At 43.2% G+C, this 24,591-nt stretch overlaps 2 protein-coding genes across 7 annotated transcripts in view; both read right to left on the minus strand.

Moving 5' to 3' along the window:
* pde4ca (phosphodiesterase 4C, cAMP-specific a) overlaps window positions 1–18,402 on the minus strand; it is a 51,420-nt gene extending 33,018 nt beyond the window's left edge. For 2 of the 6 annotated variants that reach the window (XM_079750918.1, XM_079750916.1), the window contains exons 1-2: window positions 18,181–18,402; window positions 16,221–16,543 (exon numbers count right to left, since the gene is read on the minus strand). In XM_079750918.1, coding sequence (XP_079607044.1) covers window positions 16,221–16,543; window positions 18,181–18,222 — 365 coding nt within the window. In that variant the 5' untranslated portion in view covers window positions 18,223–18,402. Of the gene's footprint in view, window positions 1–6,155; window positions 6,571–11,997; window positions 12,516–16,220; window positions 16,544–18,180 lie in introns of those variants that run through there. The other 4 variants (XM_079750920.1, XM_079750919.1, XM_079750917.1 and 1 more) reach the window with 3 other exon arrangements.
* A 502-nt stretch (window positions 18,403–18,904) lies between these two features.
* Window positions 18,905–23,368, minus strand: ifi30a (IFI30 lysosomal thiol reductase a). The gene is made up of 7 exons (XM_079750922.1): window positions 23,161–23,368; window positions 20,799–20,993; window positions 20,354–20,428; window positions 20,034–20,123; window positions 19,789–19,941; window positions 19,407–19,475; window positions 18,905–19,181 (listed from the first exon to the last, which is right to left on the minus strand). The coding sequence occupies exons 1-7, from the start codon at window positions 23,287–23,289 to the stop codon at window positions 19,113–19,115; spliced, it is 780 nt and encodes a 259-aa protein (XP_079607048.1). The 5' UTR covers window positions 23,290–23,368; the 3' UTR covers window positions 18,905–19,112.
* Window positions 23,369–24,591: the final 1,223 nt, after the last annotated feature.

Consider the following 24,591-nt stretch of genomic DNA (forward strand, 5'->3'; position numbering starts at 1 on the left):
CCTACGTGGCTCAGCCTACATCTGAGCCTGGCGCCCAAAAGGCCCCGAGCTCCAGTAGATATAATGACATGAACTTGTGGAAGATATACTATTAGATTAGGCTCTCAACATCAGGCGTCTCAACATACACAGATCTGCAGTCCAGGTGGACCCAGGACCTCAGAGTTGTGTAGGATCTGTTACAGCTCATCTGGAAACCCAGCACCATGTCAGCTTAAAGGGAGGCTACAACTCAGTGGTTTACCACCAGAAATAATAGCAGAGTGAAGGAAAACACACACAGGATATGCAGTCATTCTTTTTATTATACTATGAGCTATTGCACCATTTGTTTTGTTGGTGATTTCTGCCGGACGTTCCTGCGATGGGTATCTGATCAGGCACGTCATTTGTAGTTTTATATTTCCTACCCAACTATTAAACATTCATGCAACATCTAATAAACATCTGTCTTCATGCCCTTTTTTGTTTCATGTTCTTTTTCGCAAACAAACGTGAAACCAAACATAATTTTTGAAACATCAATTTGAGTCTGAATATATAGACTGTATTGTGTGTCAACGCTGGGGTAAAATGGATTAGTTTGAGTGAACAGGAAGAACACACACGAGCGCACGCATAAACAAGCACACACACAGCTTCAGCCTTCCACCTTCCTTCTGTACATAGCAGCATTAAAAAGGGTCCCAACTTCCACCACCCACGTCATGAATGTACACGTATCCCTTGTGACCGGGGGCACGAATTGTTTATGTGAGTAGGGGACAGCTTGTAGGGAAAGGCCTTGACTGTTTAACTTAATATGAAAATAACCACATCACAGCTATTACACAGAGTCACCACAACACGGCACACTAGAACTGTTGAGCAGAGCGTGGAGGGAAGGGTCTGATTAGGAGACCCTGGAGGGAACGGACTGTTCATAAGAGCGTTCCCTCCAGGGGGACAGGCAGGGACTTCAGATAGGTGCCATGGTGGAGCAGGTATGGCACAGGGGCAGCTTACTCAATGACAAGTTACATTGGGGATTGGACCCAGCCACTTAGGGCTGGGACCGTCTCATCCTAACCCGACCCGTCCACTATTCTATAACAACTCTTCAAAGTGTTTCAGTGATACAACCTGATGACAAACAGGCTCTTATGACTCTCATTATTGAGTTGTATATATTTTTTGATAGAAATAAGATGGCAAGAACAAATCGAATATATATCTAATGTTGGATTGCAACCCAATATCAACCTCGTGGTCTTCAGAGATCAGCCTAAACAGGTGTCACAATGTGGCCTATATTTAACTGCTCTTTGGTGATGGCTCGCGTCACGTTGCGGCGCGCTAGTAAAAGGCTAACAGCGAGGCGTCTCAGGATTCATTGGGCCGCCATCTGTTGGCATGACGCAGGGCGTGGGCGGGGCTACGTGCTGCTCGGGGCGGGGGGGGGGGGGGGGGGGGGGGGGGGGGGGGTGGCTCAAGGGGGGGCACACACACACACACACACACACACACACAATGGAATGTGAACATACACATGGATAAGTGTGAAACTCACAAAGTTCTGGTACACATACATGCACGTGTGTGTGCACAAACACATACACCCACACACAGGTGAACACTTAGAACAAGACTGGGCTATTTATGGGTACCACCACACTCTCACTTCTACACCTGCTGAGAACAGTTGAACCCACACGGCGGTGGTGGTTGCGGAGTTTGTGATGGTCACTGTCCCTGCTGCTATTCAGCATGAACTCCTGTCTGTGCCCAGGCCTGGAGGGCCTCTGTTGGTGGAGTGTGCTGAAGATTGAATTCAACTTAAATATGCATGGTTCTGTGTGTGTGTGTGTGTGTGTGTGTTCCTCTGTGTATTGCATAGGTGTAGATGAATATCCCAAATGCTTATGCATTCAGGAGCCTTTTCTTAATTTCGTAAAGCAGTCTTTTTTTCTTTAAGAATGCAACATTCGTAAAGAAATTATACAATTATGATAATAACATTAGTTTACGATATGAAGATAACACATTTATTTCTTTTTCTATCTCAGTAGCACTAAAAAGTAAAAATAAAATTTGACTTTTGGGCGTTACCTGAAAATAAGGGTTAAAATAAGGTGTTACCTTTTTACACATAAATGTGTAAAAAGGTTAAAAGTTCTGTTCATAATTATTACCTACAGATCTAAAATAATAACGGTGTATTGTAAATATCAGTTGTATTCAGTCCTGTGCTTCATATTTAAGAGACTTTTGCCCTCTAGTGGTCTGATTGAATCATTGACACAACTGGGGTTGTATGAAGCATCTTGGTGCTTGTTAACTTTTCAAATAATTGAATAATAAGTCATAATAATACTTATTAATTACAAATATCAACATATTACTCAGATAATTGAATCATTCTTTTATTATTATAAATCAAGGTGATAATTGTCTAAATATATGTGTATGTGTCTATATATGTGTTTCTTAATATATATATATATATAGACATAGACATAGACATTTGTTTTAAAATGTAAGGCATTAATGAATTCACTCTACTGTAAACACGTACTGATCTTTGTATCTATATATCCATGTACTGATCTATGTATGCATATGTACTGATCTTTGTCTCTATATATCTATTTATGTGTATGTACTGATCTATGTCTCTATACATCTATCTTTGTGTATTGATCTATGTCTCTATACATCTATGTATGCATATGTACTGATCTTTGTCTCTATATATCTATGTTTGTGTATGTACTGATCTATGTCTCTATATATCTATGTATGTGTACTGATCCATGTCTCTATACATCTATGTATGCATATGTACTGATCTGTGTCTCTATATATCTATGTATGCGCAATACTGATCTATGTCTCTATATATCTTTGTATGTGTATGCACTGATCTATGTCTCTATATATCTATGCACGTGTATGTACTGATCTAGTTCACTATGTATGTGTATGTACTGATCTAGTTCTCTATGTATGTGTAGGTCCTGATCTAAGTCTCTATATATCTATGTATGTTTATGTACTGATCTATGTCTCTAAATCTATGTGTATGTACTGCATGTGATCCACCAGGGGGCCAGGGAGGCTCCACTCTGGGCCCTCCAGAGAGGCCCTGGTACCGTGTGGTGTTGTTGTGGGTTGGGGGGCCTGTGGTTTGTGCCGTGGCCCCGCCAGCCCCAGCGATCGATGCCCCGTGGAGGCGATCGGCTAAATCAGTCATGCTGCAAACACGGAGTACAGCAGTGACGCACGCGGCCGCCCGCCGCCTGCCACCGGCCCCCCCACATTGTATTGACTGATCGGGGGGCAGGGGGGTGTTGGTGGGTGAGGGGCCTCTGTTGGGGCAGTGGACATCGGCACTGTCGCCCTTTGTTTGGGTGACCTCACTTGACACTTTTTCCATGACCCGCCATAACACAAAAAACAAAGCAAAGCTACAACAACACCGCTGTTCTTTTTGTCACAATTTATTGTATATTCTTTGTACTCTGGCGTTAACTGTCACTGTCAGGTCCCCATCGGTATCTACGTCTCTGTCTGTTTTTCGGCGGTATCTCTTCCTGACAGCGCCGCTATCTCCAACTGTCACCAACACCTCTGGTGAGTCTGTCTTTTCTCTTTAGCTCTCTCTCTCTCTCTCTCTCTCTTTCTCTCTCTCTCTCTCTCTCTCTCTCCAAACTCTCTCCACCCTCTACCCTCACTCTGCTCAGTTAGCTTGTAATTCCTCCTCTATTTCAGCGCATTGTCCAATCAGATGTCAGCCTCCCCTGACTGGCAGTGACAGTGACCGAAGGCGAAAGGTCACGTCTCATTAGTTCATGGGTAAGGGATCGAATGGCATAACAATGACATTGATTTAGTGGGTTGGAAAGACAAAATGCGATTTAAAGTCTTAATTCCACTGGAACGACGTTAAGAGAGCCTTTTTAGGGATTGCTCTGTGTATGTGTGTGTGACTGAATTGAATGAATGGTTCCCTGGTACCATTATTACAACACAAAAGATGAGCTGTGCCTATTGTGATAGACACATTGTGAATATAAGAGACCGCTTTGTGTATGTGTGTGCGCGTGCCTGTGCGTGTGTGCGCGTGCGTGCGTGCGTGTGTGCGTGTGTGTGTGTGTGCCTGTGTGTGTTCAAGTCAATGTGTAAGTGGGTGTGTGTCATCTATTTGAAAAGACAAAAAAGCAATGCAAACAAAGGACTTTTAACCTGACATCTAAAGATATTACACATGCGTCACATGCGTCGCATTTCAATGTCCTGCTTGGTCACAATGTGATGCCTTAATGTGTAACAGTGAATCTCAACATAGACCATAACAGGGCTAAAATGCCAAATAGTAGAGTCGCAAGCTAGCCAAACCAAACCTGGTCTATTTCTATCATCTCGTCTTTTCAGCATTCAATGCCATCCACAATTAGTACAGCCTAGTGTCACTCCTCATCCCCCTAAAGGACGGCTTCACCTTTACTGGGTCGCCGCTGGGCATCAGGTGGGCCTTGCTCCCTTGTCTCCTCTTTATTATTAGGAGCTGTGGTGAGAAGCCTCCTGCTTTGATCTCCTCATGTGATCACAGCAGACACATTGCTGGAGGAGCTCTGACGATACTCGTGAACATAAAACACACAACAACGCAGTTCAGACGTAGACGTTCAGCTCCAAAAGCACCCGATGCCATCTTGCCAGTGATCCTTATCTATGTTGATATATGGTCACACATATAGTTAGATATATTGCTTGTACGATTTTATATATATATATCTTTACGGTTCAAAAGTTTAGGGGTCACCCAGACTATTTAATGTTTTCCATGAAAACACACTTTTATTCAACAGCTTTCAGCTGTGCTAACTTAATTGCACAAGGGTTTTTCTAATCATGAATTAGTCATTTAACATGATTAGCTTAACAATCTACCATTAGAACACAGGATTGATGCTTGCTGGAAATGGCCTCTGTACATCTATGTAGATATTTCATAAAAAAATCTGCTGTTTCCAGCTATTCAGCTATTCATTATTCATTTACCAAATGAACAATGTCTCGACTGTATTTCTGATTAATTTATTGTTATCTTCATTGAAAAAACTGTGCTTTTCTTTTAAAAATAAAAAGTAACAAACATTTGAATGGTAGTGTATATATATCTTAAGATATTTGTTTCCAAATTCAGCATTGGGTGCCTGTTTTTGTGTGTGCATACATGTGTGTGTTTGTCTCCATGGTTTCACTGTACATTGTCTGAGTGTATGTCTTTAGGGGAACATGTGATTGTGCATAGATGTGGAGGGATTCAGGGTCATATGAAGGCTAATAAATACAAGCTGATCCCAGCAATTTCCTGTCTGGGATCAATAAAGTACGATCTATTTCATGTACCAGGACATCCCCTCACAAACAGTACATAAATAAATTTGACACCTCTGTTTTGCTCACTATTTCTGCCACCATTATATCCGTCATTATGGCCCCCCCTTGCAATCCTAACTCCCACTGGAGGGAGGGACCCCAACTCTGCGTCCTTCTCAGGGGTTCTTCTCTTCTCAAGGATTAGGGTGCCTGTGAAGCCTTTTGAGACTTTGTAACTGATGAAGGGCTATACTAATACCATCAACTTTATAATAACAACCAAGCCTCCAATAGTCGGGACATGGTTGGTTGGTTCCTATTGATTATCACAGTAGCCCAGACCCTAGCATGTTTACCACTGATGCATCTGCCTGGCCCCCCACCCCACCCCCCATGGGTTCAAGCACTACACCACACACACACACACACACACACACACACACACACACACACACACACTAATAACACTGCTCTGGGAGCCGCAGTAGAAACACCAAAAGTAGTCCCAGCCATGGACTGTTTACCACCTGATGCTTCTGCCTGTCTCCCGCCCCCCCAGCACATCTGCAATAATTTCATTGAGGGACTGTTGGAAGCTTCTTAAGCGTCACATCACCTCATTAGAAGCTTTTTGGATAGGCAAATATACTTGTATAGTCAAAGGCACATTCAGCACACTCAAGGGCACAAGTCATTTGAACTTTTGTCATTGTCATCATCACCAGCATCTTCATCATAATCCTCCTCATCCTCATCCCCACAACTTAATAGCACCATAGAGGTCAACCTACCCAATGCAGGAGTGGCGGCGGTTGGAGAAGTTGCCATGTGTCTTCCGTGCAAAGCGGGAGTCTTTGTTCATCATGGTGCTCACTGGGTTGAGGAACGGTTCTCAGGAAATCATACACACATTCAGAGGCTAAAAGGGCTTCGGGCAGAAAAGGAGGCGGAAAATCCGGTCGTGTCTGGTCAAGGAATTTTGGTGTGATCCGTATGCCATGGCGGTTTCCGAGTCTCGGATGGAATTGTCCGGTGCCTTCACACTTCTCTCAAGACAGTGGGGTTAGGAGGCAGGTTTCCTCTCGAAGACCATGTAGGGAAAGCAGGTCCAAGGAAAAGCAAATGCAAAGCAGTCGTATGGAAATAAAATTTAACTCCACAATCAGTCTGAGGCCTCCTCAGCCACCTCTGACCACTCACTCGTGGAGAGGAAAAATGTTATCTGCTCATGATAAGAAAATAAAATGGACAGTTCCACGTGAGATGACGCAGAGAGTGTAGGACGACTAGAGATTCCCTTGCTGGAGCCGTGTTTGATATCTACCTCGGGATATGTCCGAAGGCGGCTCGGGGCTGCAAACAGGGAATCTAAGATGTGCTTGTGCGTATGTGAATTAGTGTATGTACAGTTTGTGTGACAACCACCTAAAAAGGTAAAGAGTCCCGCCTGTTAGAAGCCCTTCATAAGGCCAGCGAGCCTTGCATGACCGCGCTGACAGAAGACCTCTGAGGAGGCCTATTCATATAAAGTCAAACAGATGCTGATGTCAACCCTGACTGGGGACCAGTTCCTTACTCACTGTGCTTTCAGCTCACCAAAGACCAGCCAAGATAAACAAGTTTTCCCCTCCTCTCTTTTTTTTCCCTCCTTTTATTCCCTAAATAGGAAATGGCAAGCTTGGATTCTTCCAAGTCGATCTAAAAAAACTCAATTTCTCCCAAAGCAGAGTCCAGACTTTCCCCTGGCCCTGCGGGACAGAGCTAAAGCAGAATGGATCCAAAGTCGCCTTGATGCAGGACGCTACTGAACAAGGAGTTGGTATCCAACGTGCAAAACAGAGAAGCAAACTAAAGTTGCAAAGCAAAACAAACAGTGTTATAATCCAAGCAGATGATCCCAGGAGTGGGCAGTCCCAGTCATCAGTCCATATTCAACTATAGTCTCTCTCTCTCTCTCTCTTCTCTTCTCTCCTGAGCGATGTAGGAACAGGCATATGGTGGAACAACAAGCAAAAACTTCTCCCCTGAGAGAGGGAGAGAGAGAGAGAGAGAGAGAGAGAGAGAGAGAGAGAGAGAGAGAGAGAGAGAGTGAGTGAGTGAGTGAGTGAGTGAGTGAGTGAGTGAGTGAGAGAGAGAGAGAGAGAGAGAGCGAGAGAGAGATAGGGCAAGTGAGATAGCGCCAGAAGGGAGGGGTTGGGTCAGAGATGGGGCTGGGCAGAGAGAGAGCAAATTGCACAGAGGGGATGATAGAACAGGAAAAGGGTGTACGTGGGGGGTGGGTGAAGATAGTGAGAACACGTCCCACTACAAATAGGGGCTTTAACTGTGCACAAATTTGTCAAATAATGCAGGAGGAATGTCTATACTATGCTTTGCTACACCTATACTCTGCTATACCATACCGTGCCATGCCATACCATACACTTTATCCTATAATATACTGTACTATGGTTTGCTATACTTTACCAAGCAGAGTTTCTGTTTTGCTCCCACAATAGTTAAATAGGCCTGCTTCCTAGGGCTGCAGAACAGCTAGGAGATGGTCGATTGACAGCTCAATAGTGTGTGTGTGTGTGTGTGTGTGTGTGTGTGTGTGTGTGTGTGTGTGTGCGTGCGTGCGTGTTTCCCCTTGGTTTCTCTACTATATCATGCAAGTTCAATGTTCAGTTGAATTTTCTCCCCAGCGTTGGAGCATGTGAGCAAAGAGGTGATCACAAAATGCCAGGAGTAACACCAGAATGGAGCATTGTTGAGAGATCACACATTGGAAGAAGTCTCACACAAAACAGCATCCAGAAGCAAAACAAACTAGATAAAAAACACAACAAGGCAATCTATCCTATTTTCAAACAAACACTTTGGTTTGAATCTTGCATTAGTACCAGGGGAAGAAGACTAATGTCATCTAATATCGTAATACACACTAAATGTTCTATTCATATACATTGCCTACATTACATTACTGTCTGAGTGGCGAAAGCATAATACTGAAGTAACAATACTATGAGTAAAGAAGAGCCAACCTTAACTATAGAACAACATTCAGCTCTCTATTGTAATCAGAAGACCATTCACGCGGAACAGCAGCCTCTAGTGGCCAGTTCAAAAAACATTTGAATGGTTTACTGACTTTAGAGGGGTAGCATGATAGCGTTAAGTATTTAAATTCTTGTTTCCTTGTGTTGTGAAAACAAACCAGCATGATTGCATTTTTTTTTTATCTGTAAAATACTTTATACTTTGGTTACATATCAATGAGTATAGCTGAAATCCTGCTCAAGGATGACTACAGCTAGGTCTAATGCCAGAGCCAGCTGCTGAGAGTCAAAGAGCTCTATAGCCTCTAGTGTACGCTCTCCTGCCCAACCCGCTGAGTCCCATGTAGCTCCAACACACAGCCGGGCTACATCTGTGGGGCACAGCATGTGTGTCACAAGGCACCCATGCTGTTGGAATGCTCCAAACGCTCAATAACAGAATTGGTGGGAAAGTACTATCCAAACTGTTGGCCTAGAAGTGCGTGAACCATCATTAACAAATGAAATGTGTTTGCTATTATTAAAAATATCATTTTGTATTATTATTATCATAACTTTTATTGTTAGTGTAATTCATTAATCATGGTAATACAGAAGATTGTCCAACTGCCGTCCCGGACAAAGCAGGAGGTGGGGATAAGTTCAGACTACCCTGGTCGATGTCGCAGCATCACCCCGTCCCTGAAGTCACAATGCACCGTCATAAACCTTGTTCTAATGGCTGTGAGTCAAAAGTGACCTAAAGGCCTGCGACCCAGCCGTCCATGAGAGCACTGACCAGGCCTCGGACACATCTATGCTTCTGCTCATGAGAGAATGTAGCGGAAGTGATTCGTCAAACCGTTTCTCGAGAGCGCAAATATTTTGGGGCCTATTGACCGTATGAGTGGACATCCGAGACACAGGGTGACCTGCACGGTGGCCCACTGAACCCGCCGCGACCTGGGCTCCTCGTCGCTCTGTCGACCGTAACCTGGTGGTTGGCCTATTGCTTGCCTGTTTGTGACGCAGCAGCACCTCATCCATCTAACGCGGAGTAGTGAATAGCTATCTTATATCTTGTGCTGCATTGAACGGTATCGCTGATGCGCTCTCTTTCTCCTGTTGTCGAACGGCAGACCTGGCTCTGAACGGAAAACGAGCCGTTCATCACGGAGACACTAAGTGAAAATAACGGCCGTGGTGTGTGCTTTACTTAAGCTCCCCTTAACGTTTATTTTCCGCCTGACTCACGGTTTGTTTAATTTATCCTGTGCACCAGCCATCCTGCAGTAACTCATTTCCATCCATTTATGTCACACACTGACAGGGCAGGACACTGCTCGTACCCGCGTGCGGCTAGCTCCTCTCCTTCTGACGTCTGATTGTATAATTTAAAATACGCAAGCCGTCGAATTTCGGGATTATGCATCAAGCGGTTTGACTTAAAGGTGTTCCGCATCGGCCGTTAAAATCAACCTGGCCTGAAGTGCCCTTGCCCTTGAAATGTACATTTCCCACCAGATAGATTGAAAAAAGACTTAACCAATCGTAAACCGTATAAATGAATGTATCTGCAGGTATGCTGCTTTATGGCGCAATATCTCCAACAGCGGCCCATTAAAGGCCTGGGTAAAATGATCTCCTCGCTAGAAGTTTATAGAGATGGATGAACTTGTAAACAGGGTTTTGGGCTAGCTAGAAGGTTCAACTTCCTACGTCAAGGTTTAATTGGAATTCCCGGCCAACAAACATAAAGCAATGTCCTCCGGCAGAGGCTAGGGTTTCTCTGAGGCTCTTAAACCTTTTATTTCAGAGGTGGATTGTAATCAAACATCAGCTCACACTGTTCTTCCAAGAGGTCTTTACCAAAACACACCTGCCTAGCAACACACTCATTCTTGCAATTGAAACCACAAATGGAAGGAGAAAAAAAGAAAGAAAGGGTGAACCACAATCTAACATGGGTTAGCGTCCACCTTATTTAAATTTAAAAAAGGAAAAGGTTTTCCTAGTATGAAAAAAAATACAGACCAACATTTAAAATGTTTTAGGGCCTACTCTTAAAAAACAAATCAAGTCCAATGTTTTTTCTTCTTCAATAATGCAGTCCTCATTGCCACACAGCAGAGTTGGTCAATATTTGATGAGCATAATTTGGGTTGATGAGTGGTCGTGAAAGAAGGGGTGATAAAACTAATGATAGCAATAGCTTCCATAAAGGATAGCACACAATTAACCTGCAACACAGCTGTTCTCGGCAAACAAGCTGGTGGTCGGCCTCGCACCGGGACCTCATAAGCACACAAAAACCACATAATTTGTTTTTTTTTATTAAATCCATGCATGACGCGCTTTGAGGGTCTCTTGTAATGGAAAAAGCTGGAAAGTTGACAGGCCTGTACACACTGCTGGTTCATTGGCATGTTCACATTTACTTGGTATTTTTATTTGTTGCAAATATTTTTCTAGTGATGCCTGTGTTTCGGGGCAAAGCAGCTGAAACATTGAAAGATAGTGCCAATAGGGAGAGACATGGACTTTTCAAAAACAACAAAATATATGAATCTAGGTAATGTGGTTCATATCTGAATCTCTTTCAAGATTTTATGAAAGTGCAATGATGTTCATCTCTAACAAACCACTTAAAAAAAGTGTCGAAGCTGTCCTTTAAGGCCTACTTCTGGAGCATTGGAGCTTGTCTACACAAGCACACATCCAATCTAAGAGAGCATTCCAATTGAAATCTTAAATTCCACTATGTGATTAACACACCACTGGATCCTGATTGAAAGAGCCAACATCAACATACTATTCTTGTCTTTTTTAAACAAAAGGCTGTCATAATACAACCGTTTATTGTATAATAATGTATTACTCACAAGCTAGAACTTAGAAATAGACAAGGCTACGTCCACATTATGGCCTAAGCTAAAATATAGTTTGTTATACAGTTGATTAAACAATTGAAACCACATACTGAAGAATATGTTAACTACAAAAAAGTAGAAATAGTAGTAGTTGTAGTAGTAAATAAAGTTATAGAATAGAGATTCCCGTTGGACGCCGGCCGGTTCGGTTCCAAAAGAGGACGGTATGTTCAGTTTAAACACAGCCCTGGATAACCATTGTGTGGTCGGGATTCATTTCATAACGCCCCACGCTGTAGGGCAACCAGTTCCGCAGCGTGAAAAGGTTGCCGCGTGCACAACAACAAAGCCCAGAAATAGAAGCTAGTTCTGAGCTGTGGAGGACGACCCCAGGGCAAACCATAGCAGAGGATCTCTAAGCTACCAAACTTCAGATTTGAACATGGGCCAGCACTTAAGATATCATTATGGTTACTTAAGAAGTAGAACGTTCCCACACCCAGGGAGAATGGATCAACTGTGTTAGGCCTAGCTCAAATATTAGGTTAACTTTCATGTGTGTGTGTGTTTCTGTATGTGTGTGTATGTGTGTATAAGTCTGGTTGTGTGTATACGTGTGTTGGTGTGCGAGTGTGTGTGTTGGTTCCAATTCAATTTAACACTGCATCCATATCAAAATGGCCTCTGTTGTCTTCCTCAAAACACCCACATCAACACCACATCTGGGGGGAGACGGGGAGCTCTACCTGGGCGTGTGGGCCAGGGTGAAGCGCCGCTGCAGACAGATGCTCCGGTTCATCATCAGCTTCCTGAAGAGCAGCGGGGAGTTCCGGGGCGAGGCGCGGGGGGAGTCCTTGGGGGAGATCCTAGGGGAGCCACCCGGCGAACCTCCGCCGGACCGGGGCAAGAGCTTGATGACGGGCAGGCGGTTGGCATGGCGACCCTCCGTCCGCTTCTCCTGGACCTCGGAGTGCTCGTCCTCCGAGCTCTCGGAACCCAGCTCGCTCATCGTGGGGTCGGGGGTCACCGGCGCCAATCTGGTCTTCCTGAGTCCACCTGCCGCTAGCCCACCGACTCAGGCTGGGTCACCGTCTTCCTGTCCGGCTTTCTTTCTCAATAGTCACCTGAATATCGCTGTCCGCACCTCACAAATGGAAAGGCGGTTGGTAGGAGTCAAGCGTGCTGCAGGTCTCGTCGGTCCTGTTTTGAATCCAAAAGCCCAGTTGGAGAGGTTGTAGCAGCTCGGATCCATCATCTCTCTGTCCTTAGGCGACACAGAGCACAGAGCTTAAAACCTCTGCTACTTTGAGATATGCCATTTGAAAAAAACGATCCAGAGAGGTTCAAGAGTTGTACCTCTGGGAGTAGAAAAAAGCTTACAAAGCCTACCTTAAAGCCCTCACTATCTGCCTTTTATACTTTATTTGAAATGTGATCTTCCCTTCCAAGGGAGACCACAGTGAATTTGGAACCAGGCATTCGATGCAAATATCAGTGTTGATGTACTCTGGTCTTCCCACCCTCCCCCTAGCCTTTGTTTACATAACTCCCAGGGCCTTCCCTCTTTCCATCTAAATATGGACGTCAGAATCACAGAGCCGCCATAGAGTGATAGATCGCCTTCTTCAACAGTCTGACTTATTTTTCAAACCCTCCCCTTCTCCTCCCAATTCCCCTACCCTCCTTATTCCTTTACCCAAGATCTCAATGTGCGTATTGTCCGTCAACCTCAAATGATGCCTCGTAATGACTTCCTCTTTCAGTTTCTCCAGAGAGTAAACATTAACCGGTGGCCAGGCATGGCTAGGGCCCGGCCGGGCCCCACAGTCCCTTCTGCTTACTCTCCGTCTGCCAGACACCATACACTCAAGGCTTTTATTTTGGACTTTTTCAAAGCCGGTCCTGCTGAAGCTTTAATGTTGTGTGGACTGGTATTTCCTCAGAGTTAGACTCTGTTTTTTTTCCTCTTCACATGCTTGGTTGGAGTGCACCGGGGCAAGTCACATGAAGAAGCTCTGACTATTAAAAGCGGAGGTAGATAAAAGCTATAAAGAGAGCATGGTCCTGTCACAATGGCACTCTCTATCTGACTGGAAGCGCCACCATCTCCCTCCGCCCAGCACCACCAGCACCACCAGCACCACTAGCACCACCAGCACCCCACCCTAGGCTCTGTGTTTATCCGTTGGAGAGAGCGGAGGGAATGTCCTCCTGTGATCTGGGAACAGACACACACACACACAGACACAGACGTACACCGGTGCTGTCAGGACTGGTGGGTTTAACCCGGGGGTCCGAAACATCTGACACAGCGCTGAACCTATGACGAAGGGCTGCCGGGCACAGAGGAGACAGGCCTGTTCACAGCAAACCTTTTTCTCTCTCTTTAAAGACCCCAATTCAGTTAGCATGTTTTGTTTTATTATCAGTGTTTGATCCGCTTGACTTTTGAACAATTTGGTAGAATAATAAACTCTATATCGTTCTTTGAGTATCTATTTATAAACTTTTTCAAAGTGTGTTATCAAAGTGTAAATTGTATCCTGGTAATTTAAGTGGATCAGAAACTGACGACACACGTCTGATGGAAACATAAATAATTGTTGTTGTTAACAAATATTGTCCAATGTTGTTTGACTATAAATAGGCAGGCTATCTTGCTTTTATGACCTTGGCTTGGCATCAAAACTGCACTTTCAAGTTTTAAACAGGCAAGCAGATGGCCCTGTTACAGCAAAGGAACACAAAGAGAGTCATTTTATTCCTTGCAAGGAGAGGAGAACAGATCCATGGGATTCACTCTGTCTATGATGATCCAGTCCCACCCCCCCCCGTCCCCATTGAACAGAATAAATTGAAGCGTCTAGATTGACCTTTATAACAACTCTTCTTTTGCCATAATTGGCATACAGTCATAAATGCTCTGTCATAATAGCCTTGAAGTTAATGTAAAGTGAATCCGGATGGTCATAAAAAAGAAAACACTTCAATTTAAGATGGATAATATAATTTGTTTGTGTTTTGATTAACTATTAAAGCAATGGTTGTCCATTTTGGGAAACCAGCCAGAGCAAGCTAGACTCTAAAGTAAGTTACTGAAGAAATCCCGGCCCTCCCTTCAGGCTCCCTCCAAAGCCACGCCCCCAGAACACATGACTAGCTCGCTAGCCTCAGCAATAGCTCTGCCTAGTCTGGTGGAAGACTCTTAATATGCTTAATCAGTGCAATTAATTGATTGCACTTTATTTTTCCATCTTCCATTCTCTCCCGCTCTCTTAATGTATTGCCTATTGTTGTGGGGTTGTTTATTATTTTTTTCCTTTTGTTTGATTGTCTGTACTGTCTGTATGTATTCCTTTCTTATTTGTAAAGCGTGTTTGATTATTTAGAAAAGCCCTATAAAAAACTGATCAATTATTATTTATTATTAAGTGTAAAAATGGTAGACAGACAGGTTGACCATCCAATCATGTCATTTGGGCATAATTAAATGATTCGACAGGCTTATTCCACGCCTGGGACGGCAACAGATACAGCATTTTTTTTTATGTTGTCAGAGCCTTTGATTTATTGATAGCTGTAGTGATGTAAACAGAAATCCAACAAATATGACAACAAATGAGTCTAAAAGGAATTACTTAACGTGATTTTATCAATTGATTCCAGTGCCAAATATGTAAAAGGAAGGAAGCAAAGCTGTAAAGAAGAAAGATGTCAACTCATTACAAAGTGCTCTTATTGCACATTGGACAAGTTGAACTGAACATGTTCAGCCCCGACATAGGATAGCAACAGCTCCCTCTACTGCTCTGGCTGACAACCAGCTCAACATACAATCCTACATTTAAGTTTCATTTTTGGGAATTGTTGAAAGTTGGGATGAAAACCCCCATAATCACAACGACATGAACCATTTATCCCCTGCCGTCTCCAACAGTAAATAACCTTAACCGATGCAATACATACAGAGTTCAGTGTAATCAGACCATAACACATTCCTCCAAGAGTCAAGCGAAAAAAGACTCTGTGGTTTAGTTGCAGAGGAACAAATAACTTTTTTTTCTTCTTAAAATAACACTTTTTCTCTTTGTAAGGCTCCCCAGGATGTTAAATGGTAAATGGTAAATGGACTGCATTTATATAGCCCTTTTTTGTAACAAGGGGCCACCCAAAGTGCTTTAAAATATTGCCTGACATTTACCCATTCATGCACACATTCACACACCGACGGCGGACTCAACCACGCATGGCGACAGCCAGCTCGTCGGGAGCAGTTAGGCCGGGGTAAGGTGTCTTGCTCAGGGACACCTCGACACTCAGCTAGGAGGAGCCAGATAAAGGACATTAGCTGATGCAAGTACACACACACATGGCCACACACGGCCACACACACACACCTACACACATACACACACAAGACTGTGTTCACAACAGAGACACACACAGTTTCCATTGTCATGGAAACTTTTGTTCAAGAGTTCTGGTAAATTAAGGAAATAAGTACTGCGGTGCTTGTTTACCCTCACCTGGTTTGACCCGCTCAGCAAAAACGTATTATCATCACCCTCATCACAAGTGGCGTGTCCTGCAACATACGGCCTACAGCAAGATCTGCCCTGTTACCACTGATTCGGCAATACGAATTGGCACGCACCTAAGGAGGTTGAGGCTGAAGGTTGTCCAGACGACACCAGTGGAGGGTCAGAGGTGCAAGAGAAGGAACAAGTGAGCTGTATACGCCACTTTGAATGGGTGTTGGCCTAATTGCATAGGAGCACGTTATGCCTTCAGGTGCACTTTGGACATTGGGACATTTTCAACCCAGATCCTTTGCCATTTCATTTTGCATCACACAACTTTGCCGGATAATCATTCCCTCTTCATGAGCAGGGCAGGGCAACAGTCAGCAGTGCAGCCGACCACGTGTGTGCGTGATGGGTCAAAGGTTTGCGTGTTAATAGCTACTCACAAGGCTCTGGAGCTGTAGCTTAGGAGGTTCCCAACGCTCTGAGAGGCCCTGAAGGCCGAGGTTCTTCCCTCTCTACAGGACGGCCTGGAGCAGAGCCTGGGCAGCTGCAGGGGCCCCGAGGAGACCCTCTTCACGGCCCGGTGGAGGGGGAGGGCCTGGTGGCGAGCGGGCTCGGGCTCGGGCCCGGAGGCCTGCCCTGGACCGGAGGCCTGACCGGGACCGGAGGCCTCTGGACCAGTGTCCTCTGGACTGGAGGCCTCTGGACCGGGGGCCTGCCCGGGACCGGAGGCCTCTGGACTGGAGACCTCTGGACCGGAGGCCTGCTAGAGGGGGAGGGGGTTGGGAGACAGAATGCACCGTTAGGAGATACGACTCATTATTAAGACATTTAGCTTTTGATCTGTAAATTGTTTTTGCACCTTATTTAACCTCATATTTTATGTTAAGACTTATGATTGCTAGCTTTTGTATTAAATTATCATTAGGTTGTTCTTGTATTGCTTATCATTAATGTTTTGTTCTGTAGTATGTAAGATGAGTTGTCCAAATCATTAATTTAAATATACATCATCTGCACATCTGATAACGAAACATATCATCTTGCTCAAGAACGTGTATAGGTAATGCCAAACAGGGGTTTGAACCAAGAACCCTTCGGTTGAGAGTCAAACTCCATTTCCACTAAACTGTCCTGCAGACAAGTAGTGATTGATAAGAGGGAAAAGCAGAGTTTAGTAGTCGCAAGAATAAGTCACAAGAATGGAATAGCAACAAGTCAGGCATTTAGAAAAAAATGAACTAATCATTTCCTATCTGGTTCATATGATTAGATTATTAGACCATATGCTTCTTATCATCCTAGGGATTCAAACCAGAGGGCAAACAGTGATCCTGTGATCCTGTGTTTTTCTTTTTCTAACTTCAGAAACACCTTGTTTCACTGATGACCGGCTCCTCAAACAACTGAAACGAAGAGTTCACCTTTCAGGACTTTCTTTTTAGTGGATTAAGAGAAGCATTTTCAAAGACTGTAGTTCCTAGATGTCTTCAGCATCAGTGTGTGTTTGAGTTAAAATAGATAACAATGGTTTGTTTTGAAGAGATGTTCCACCATCTTTAGTGACGCACGAGAATTTGGCCCAGAGCCATATGTTTTTCCATCCTCAATATCTATCTCTATTTCCAGATCCTAGTCTTCAATGCTTGAAGTTTAGCTTATGAGGATTTTCCATTAATTAACAATTTAATCTATTTATTTATATCATTAAATCCAACCATGTATGGAACCATATGTATGCGTTGTCCTTTTTTTCTTTACATCTTTAACACATCAATCCATTTGTTTATTGAGTTTATCATAAATATATAGCCAATACGAGGTATAGGTCACCTTGTGCGCTGCTGATATGTTTATCTGCTAAATGGAAGCCATGGGGCCTTAAACACACACAGAGCACAGGTTTTATCTTAAGAATGTACCACCTGCTCTCCCGATCCCGGGGGCCCCACCGTGCAAGCTTTAACACAAGATGGAGTTCTCACACATGGATGCTGTTTGTCGTCTAAGACTCAGGGCATCTCTTCTACGTCAGAGCCCAGCTGATAAGAGCCTTTGTCCTCCCTGGATCTTATGACCATCTCCTTCTTTCTCTCGGGGCGTCCCACCTTTCAACTACCTATCAGTTAACAATTGCTGGCCTGCTTCTTTCATGATACGTGTTGATACTTTTTGTAAATGTTTTTACACCATCAATGGATATTAGTATACATTCATTTGCATAAATATTATCAGAACTATAAATTATGGTATATATGAATAGATGCGTGTGTGTAAGATTGTGTAGCTTTTTACACACACGCTGTGTGTAAAAAGAACAAATATTATCAAAAATCAAATATTATCTGGTTCAGTTTGAAATGAACAGCCAGAAAAATATGTATAATTGTGGATCAAGCTTACCTCCATGAGGCTCACCTCCTTTGACGAGACGCTTTTGCTCATGTCCAAGTCCTATCGGGTCAGCGAGGAGGTAAGCGATATGACCGTGACACTATTCTATACTGAAGCTTAAATACTTCAGAACCCATGGAATATCACTGAAATACTCAATCACAAACATGAACCTGACTACTCGGTTTTCAAAAATGGATGCTAGCCGTTGATCACAAGAAAGGTTAAGAGAGCGAGATAAAGGCAGTTGGTCTTACTTCCTGCTGGACCCTTATTTATGTTATCACCATGCAGGTAAAGATCAAGCATGACACACAGTATGATTTGAATCCAGACGTACTGGTTGGGCAGGACTTTTCTGTGAAAACTACTTCCACATTTGCCTCGTAACTTTTCAGGAGTTGACAATACCCACTCGATACGAGCAACGGTAAATAGAACGCACGACTACAGGCCACCACAACAAACAGTGGTTGTGAGGGCCCATTACCCAACAACTCTGTGTTGTTTCCCAACAACTCCTACCAAGTGTCTAAAATAGCCTTAACGCTTTTGCGTGCGGTCAGACAGCCTGCAGAGTTCCTTTAAGCATGAAGTGATATGAAGATTTCCCCCTTCCCAACAATGGCATATTTAAACACAGGACTCTTGGACACCTGTAAATGGAGCGAGTTCGGATTAAGAACCGAATGACAATAATAATAATAATAAAAAAAAAAAACACACACGTCTTTCAATCTTGTATTACAAAAGGCATACAAATACAGTTCCCTTTATTAAAAAAAAAAATGGTTCAATTTTTTGGTTGAAGTCCTTTAACTCGAACAATAAAGTGCAACAGCCACCTCAATACTTTTACTTTAGAGTTCAATTAAAACAGCTGGAATTCAACATTTGCAACACAGCATTTGAAAAGTTGAGGCGGCCCTGGGCGGTAATCTTCAGTCGTTGTGGCAGTAGCTCCTGTACTGCCTTCTCTGGGAGGAGCCACAGGCATCAGGCTTTGGGCCCTACACAAACGCACAAAAACATGGTGGGTCAAAGGTGGACCAAAAGCACATGACTGTCTACTGTTATGGCTTTCCACTGCTTTATATAAACTCCCTAGCAATGTTTTCAGATATCTAAAACTGCATCAACAGCACAAAAAAAGAAAAGAAAACCCCCCATAATTCTCATATTCAATCTCCAATGATCCACTGAGCCCAGATCTGGGTTATAGAGTGAGAGTTTACCTGGTACAGACTGCACACCAGCGGCAGCAGGGCATTCATGGCCTTGTCCTGCATGTCGTCTGTGTGCTCCTGTCAAACAAGAACAAGTGTTTTCAGCCATGTAGTTTTGTTGGAGGAAAGGAAAGGGATTAAAATGAATGAATAAATAAATGTTGTCCAGACTTCCCCCGCCAGATGATTTGAGTTGCATCGTTCTCTATTCCAGTCCCCAAACGTCTTTCTCAATTTGACATTTGATTACAGTCCATTTACATGATTATCAATGTCCACATTCTATCTGTTGGCATCCTTGCGCAACATGCCGAACCGCAACCTGCTTGATGGTCCTTTAGTCTTCTGGACTTCCGTTTGCCCCCCGGCCCTCCACCGGCCCCTCTCTTACCCCGTTGATGGTGACCCAGGGGACGTAGTTGTGAGCAGGCTTCAGGGCCTCCGTCTTCAGGGCGTTCAGGTGCATCAGCTTGTTGCCCTGGTCCCCGTCAACACAGCTCACAACACTGGCCCACTTCAGGGTGGGCTGGTACAGGTTTAGACACTACACACACACAAACAGACATATTGATCCCCAGCAAAGGAGACAATGGACTACATAAAAGTGAATCCTAGTTTGGGGGGGGGGGGACCCACGGTCTCAGCAGACTTGATGACATCAGTGGAGGACTCCATACAGTAGATGACCTGGAAGGCTGAACTTCCTGCCAGGGTCAGTAAACAAGTCTAACAGGAAGAGAGAAAAAAACTTTCAACAAGTCCATTTAGCATCATAGGTTCTAATGTACAAATACATCCTAGCATTTGAATTGTTACATCTGCAATTTATCATGAATGAAATTTAAATTAAGTTAATGGAACAGAGGGATGTAATGAAGCTCTTTCTGTACTGTCAAAGGGTGTAAACAGTGGGTGTAAACAGTGGGTTTAGTCTGTACATTTGGAAGAATCCTTACCTCAATCATGTTGCCTAAACATTCCTCCTCTCCGTGCTGGCATGTAAAGACATACTTATTCCCATCAAACCTTTCCTGGAGGAGAAAATGAACAGCTGAAGAAAATCTTTAACAAACCCAGCGATGTTGACATTGCCGGTTATCTCGTATATATTTTATAGATATCTCTGGATATTTTCAGAGGTAATGGATGAGGATTTTTTTTTATGTCTGGACTGTGGAAATTATCTCTGTATATGAAACACACTCAAAATCCATCTACATTTCTTTTAACAGAAAAGTGAATACCAAACTGCCTGGAACTTTGTCAATTAAGAACGTCAAGGTGCGGCGGTCCTCATATAGTCTAACAAAATGAAGTATGGCCTACAAAACCATCACTTTGGACACAGAGGCCTGAAAACAGAGAGCTGCAGAATGTAACAGTGTCCAGGGCTGTCCTCACCTTGGCGTTGCCGTAGGGCACCAGGGTGACGTTGAGGATGTCCTGCAGCATGGTCCAGGTGGGGAACAGCATCTGGGTGAGGAAGGCCCGGCAGCCGGGACACAGGCTCTCATAGTACAGCTCAAGCTGCACCGAGCGGTCGTCCTGGTGGTAGTGGGAGCGGGTGAAGTTGGCCTCCAGGCACTGCTTCAGAACCTGACACAATAATAGGACACGTCAGCAGGACTTCATACTATTAATTATATAATATGTTACCATAGTCATAAAATATATTTTGATTGATCACAAAGTGTTTAATATGCATAGTTTCTGATTTGTGGTCATACTTCTCAATCATGTTAATCATTAAACCTTATCTCGTATGAAATGTTGAATCAGCAGTAAATGCCTGCTGTAGGCCTTCATGGTTTCCCTTTAAAAGATCAAATCGAGATGCTACAGAGCACCCATCTGGTCACGATTCAAAAAAGGTATAAATCCGTGAGCATGGATTAGTAAAGCGTGCAAACAGATTGTAAAGCGTGCAAACTGATTGGTAAAGCTCGCCCTCATATTAACATGTGACTGCATACAAATGTGTCCACAGACATGGTGACTAATGTATGATAGTAATATATATTCAACATATTAATAATATTAATATTCAGAAACAACACTGCCTCAAAAGGCTATTGGCTTGAGCAACACCAGTAGAGGCATATACTTTTCCCTGAACTTTTAAACGTTTCAAACGTGCAAAAACATAATTATATATTTATGTGGCATTCAGTCCAATGCTTAACATATATCTGTGGCATTCAGTAGACCAATGCTGTGGTAAAGTATGACCAAGTGTTTCTTGGTCAAAAAAAATACAAACATGACGGTTACTAAATAAGTCAAACCGTCCAATCTGAAGGCTCTACTTAACCACTCCCCCTACTCAAAAGAGGACGTCTGGTTACCTTATGTACGGGAAACCCAATTGATTCCTACCTGTTCCACTGTTAAATAGCGGCGCTGTATAATAACTGTTAAATTGGGAGCCCTTATGGTTAAACGCACGATATTTTCAAACAGCCAAAACTCAGTGGGCCAATTGCTTTGTCAGTTAGCATAGCTGCGCTTTAAAACCGTACTCCTTAAAACGGAGGTTTTGGAGTTTAACACGCAGCTGCGCACGAGGTGATTGCTGTGTAACGACTCGTACAGGATCAACTGATTCCTAGCTGACTCGGTTTAAACTGCTTGGAAACCGGAAGTACTCTGATTTCTAGTATACCCCAACAGATGCAGTCTTAACTTAATGGTGGATGCACTTTGTGCTATAATTACCAACAAAAACTTAATGGGAATGTAAAGTGAACTTTAATATAATAAAACTATAATAAATAAAAACGCTAATAATGTCGACATATATTATGAAATAGTCTAGGCTACTTTCTGTGGAAATCTAAGACTGGAATCTGCCCTCAACTACGTCAATCAATTACTTGTCATTGTTTTCTCTTGGTGTGTATGCAAACGTGATTACTTAATTAATTGAAGACGAACTGATAGGCCTATGCGAGTAATTAGGGTAATGTCGCGCCTTTCAATTCTCGGAGAAGAGTTACGAGAGTTAGGATCATGTCGACGAACATGTCGCGGATAGAGAACTACAACGAGGAGCAAAAATTATATTTGCTGCACTGCATTCGAGGTGTTGTGGACACGGTGGAAAATCCAAGGAAAGAGACCACCACCACGCTCCGAAGAAAGGCTGTTTGGGATAATCTGTCAAACACATTCAACTGTATATTTCCCAGCAGAAGACCGAGCAGCCCGTCACATTTAAAAAAAAATCTATGTAAGCGCTTGAAAGTAGAAACGCGTAAAGCTATTGCTGAGCAGCGCGACCAAGACCTGTGAGAGACCCTGTGAGCCGTGAAATATCACTGCTCATGCCAAATATAATAAGTGCAAAAGGCCTATCTGGTGTAATAAGTGTAAATGTATCATACCTATTAATAATAATTCATAAAACTAATTCTGTGTGTGTGTGTCGGTTATGATGGAGCCTTGTTTCATCCTGCAAACTGGTTTAGTCTCCTCTAAAACCACGTCAGTTTCGACATTAGACTAACACGCACAAAATACGCCCTCTAGTGTCTGATGTGAATTTCTCTGAAGTTAAACCACAAGGACATATGACACAGCAATGGCGCTTAAGACGTCACGTGACTTGAGTTTAAAACCGTGTTAAACTCTAAAAAGTGGCGAAGCTAGCGTCAGAGCAATTGCCCCAATAGCTTTTACGTTTCCTTATTTACCTAAAGTCCATTGATGAGAGAGACAAGTAATAGTAAGTAGCAAACGTTAAACTACTTTTTGAATGACTCACCCCACATTGAATGGCTGAGTCCACAGAGGAGCACCACTGGGACGGAGCAGCGGTGCACGAGGAGACGCAGTGCCCCACATCTGCACTGGACCACAGGGTCAAAACCAAGAGGATGAAACCAGTCTGCATGTCTAGCGCTTTCCAAACCCGGACACTGAAAATCCACCGACGTTGCGGCTACCGAAGGAATAAACACGCCGCTTCCTTGTTTTGCTTTAATTTTGTTGTGATTGGACCATGGGACCTCAAGTCATGTGGCATCGAGTCATGTGACCCACACAGAGTCACGCTGAGCATGGCTGGATCAGATTACACATCATGGGGTCGGTGCGTCACGGTCCCATTTTTGATGATGCATCAAAACATTTTTATGGGTTTCAAATTTGCGGCCAATTATTGGTGCAGACCATTTATGTAAGTAAGGTTTTACTTAGGTAATACCTTGAATGTTATCTTAATCTCTGACATTATTTCTCGACCTATTTCTTCCCATCTCCTATTATGCACTTGACTATTATGATTCACTCTGAATACGGTCCAATCTGAATTGTGGTCCAATTTATATCATTGTAGCCTATTGTAAATTGTTCTCAACCTTACTTAGGGGGGGGGGGGGGGGGGGGGGGTAACTAGTCAACAAGGTTAATTGGGTTAACTAGTCAACAAGGTTGGGTTAAATTAATTTAATTTATGAGTTAAAACAAATGGGGTATTTCTTCTTTATTTAATGTTATCACAATTCAGTGATAATCCTGAATACACTTATTTAATTTACCAAATATTAAATATATTCTTAATATTTCATATTATTTTTTAATCTGGCCTATGCACAGGTATGGAGCAATGAATAATGATCAGACCAAAATATGGGAAAAACTGTTTTTTTAATAACAAAAGTGCAATGATCATGTGCAAATCACAATAGTAACAATAGCAATATCAATAGCAACAATAACTCACAAATCCAAAAATCTATAACATTTTCTGAATTTGGGAACAGTTGTCCCCCTGGACCAGTATGTAGGGGTATGCCCTCGCTGCCCCATCGTCCAATAAATAGTCGGCCATGTTCGTTCCAATCTAGAGTACAGAAAAGAAAGGGGGAAAGGCCTCATATTTAAAATAAATAATATATATATATATTATTTATTTATTTCCGAGAACATAGTATAGCTATAAAGCAATAACCAAAACAGTAGCAATATTCAAAAAGGGGAGAAAGGACTTACTGATTGAACATCGAGGAAGGCTCCTCTGGCCTCCTCCACACTATGACGAAGCTTTCGTCTTCCAACCCTGTACATACTGTTGGGCACAAGGGCTGGCAGGATCTTCACGGCCAGGAATGTCTTGGTTTCTACAAAATCAGAAACAGAAATGTGCTTTAATATCTTTGTATTATCATGCAGTATAATATTATCAAGATAGGGC

Source organism: Pollachius pollachius, assembly GCF_949987615.1.
Source record: "Pollachius pollachius genome assembly, chromosome: 14".
Lineage (NCBI taxonomy): Eukaryota > Metazoa > Chordata > Actinopteri > Gadiformes > Gadidae > Pollachius > Pollachius pollachius.

Bases quoted from the DNA above. Each gene is read 5' to 3' on its own strand.
- ifi30a (XM_079750922.1), bottom strand. From the start codon at position 23,289: ATGCAGACTGGTTTCATCCTCTTGGTTTTGACCCTGTGGTCCAGTGCA. The intron at 20,994-23,160 runs GTGAGTCATTCA...TTATTGTGTCAG, and splicing joins ACTCAGCCATTCAATGTGGG to GTTCTGAAGCAGTGCCTGGA. The intron at 19,942-20,033 runs GTGGGTCCCCCC...GTGTGTGTGTAG, and splicing joins TCATCAAGTCTGCTGAGACC to TGTCTAAACCTGTACCAGCC.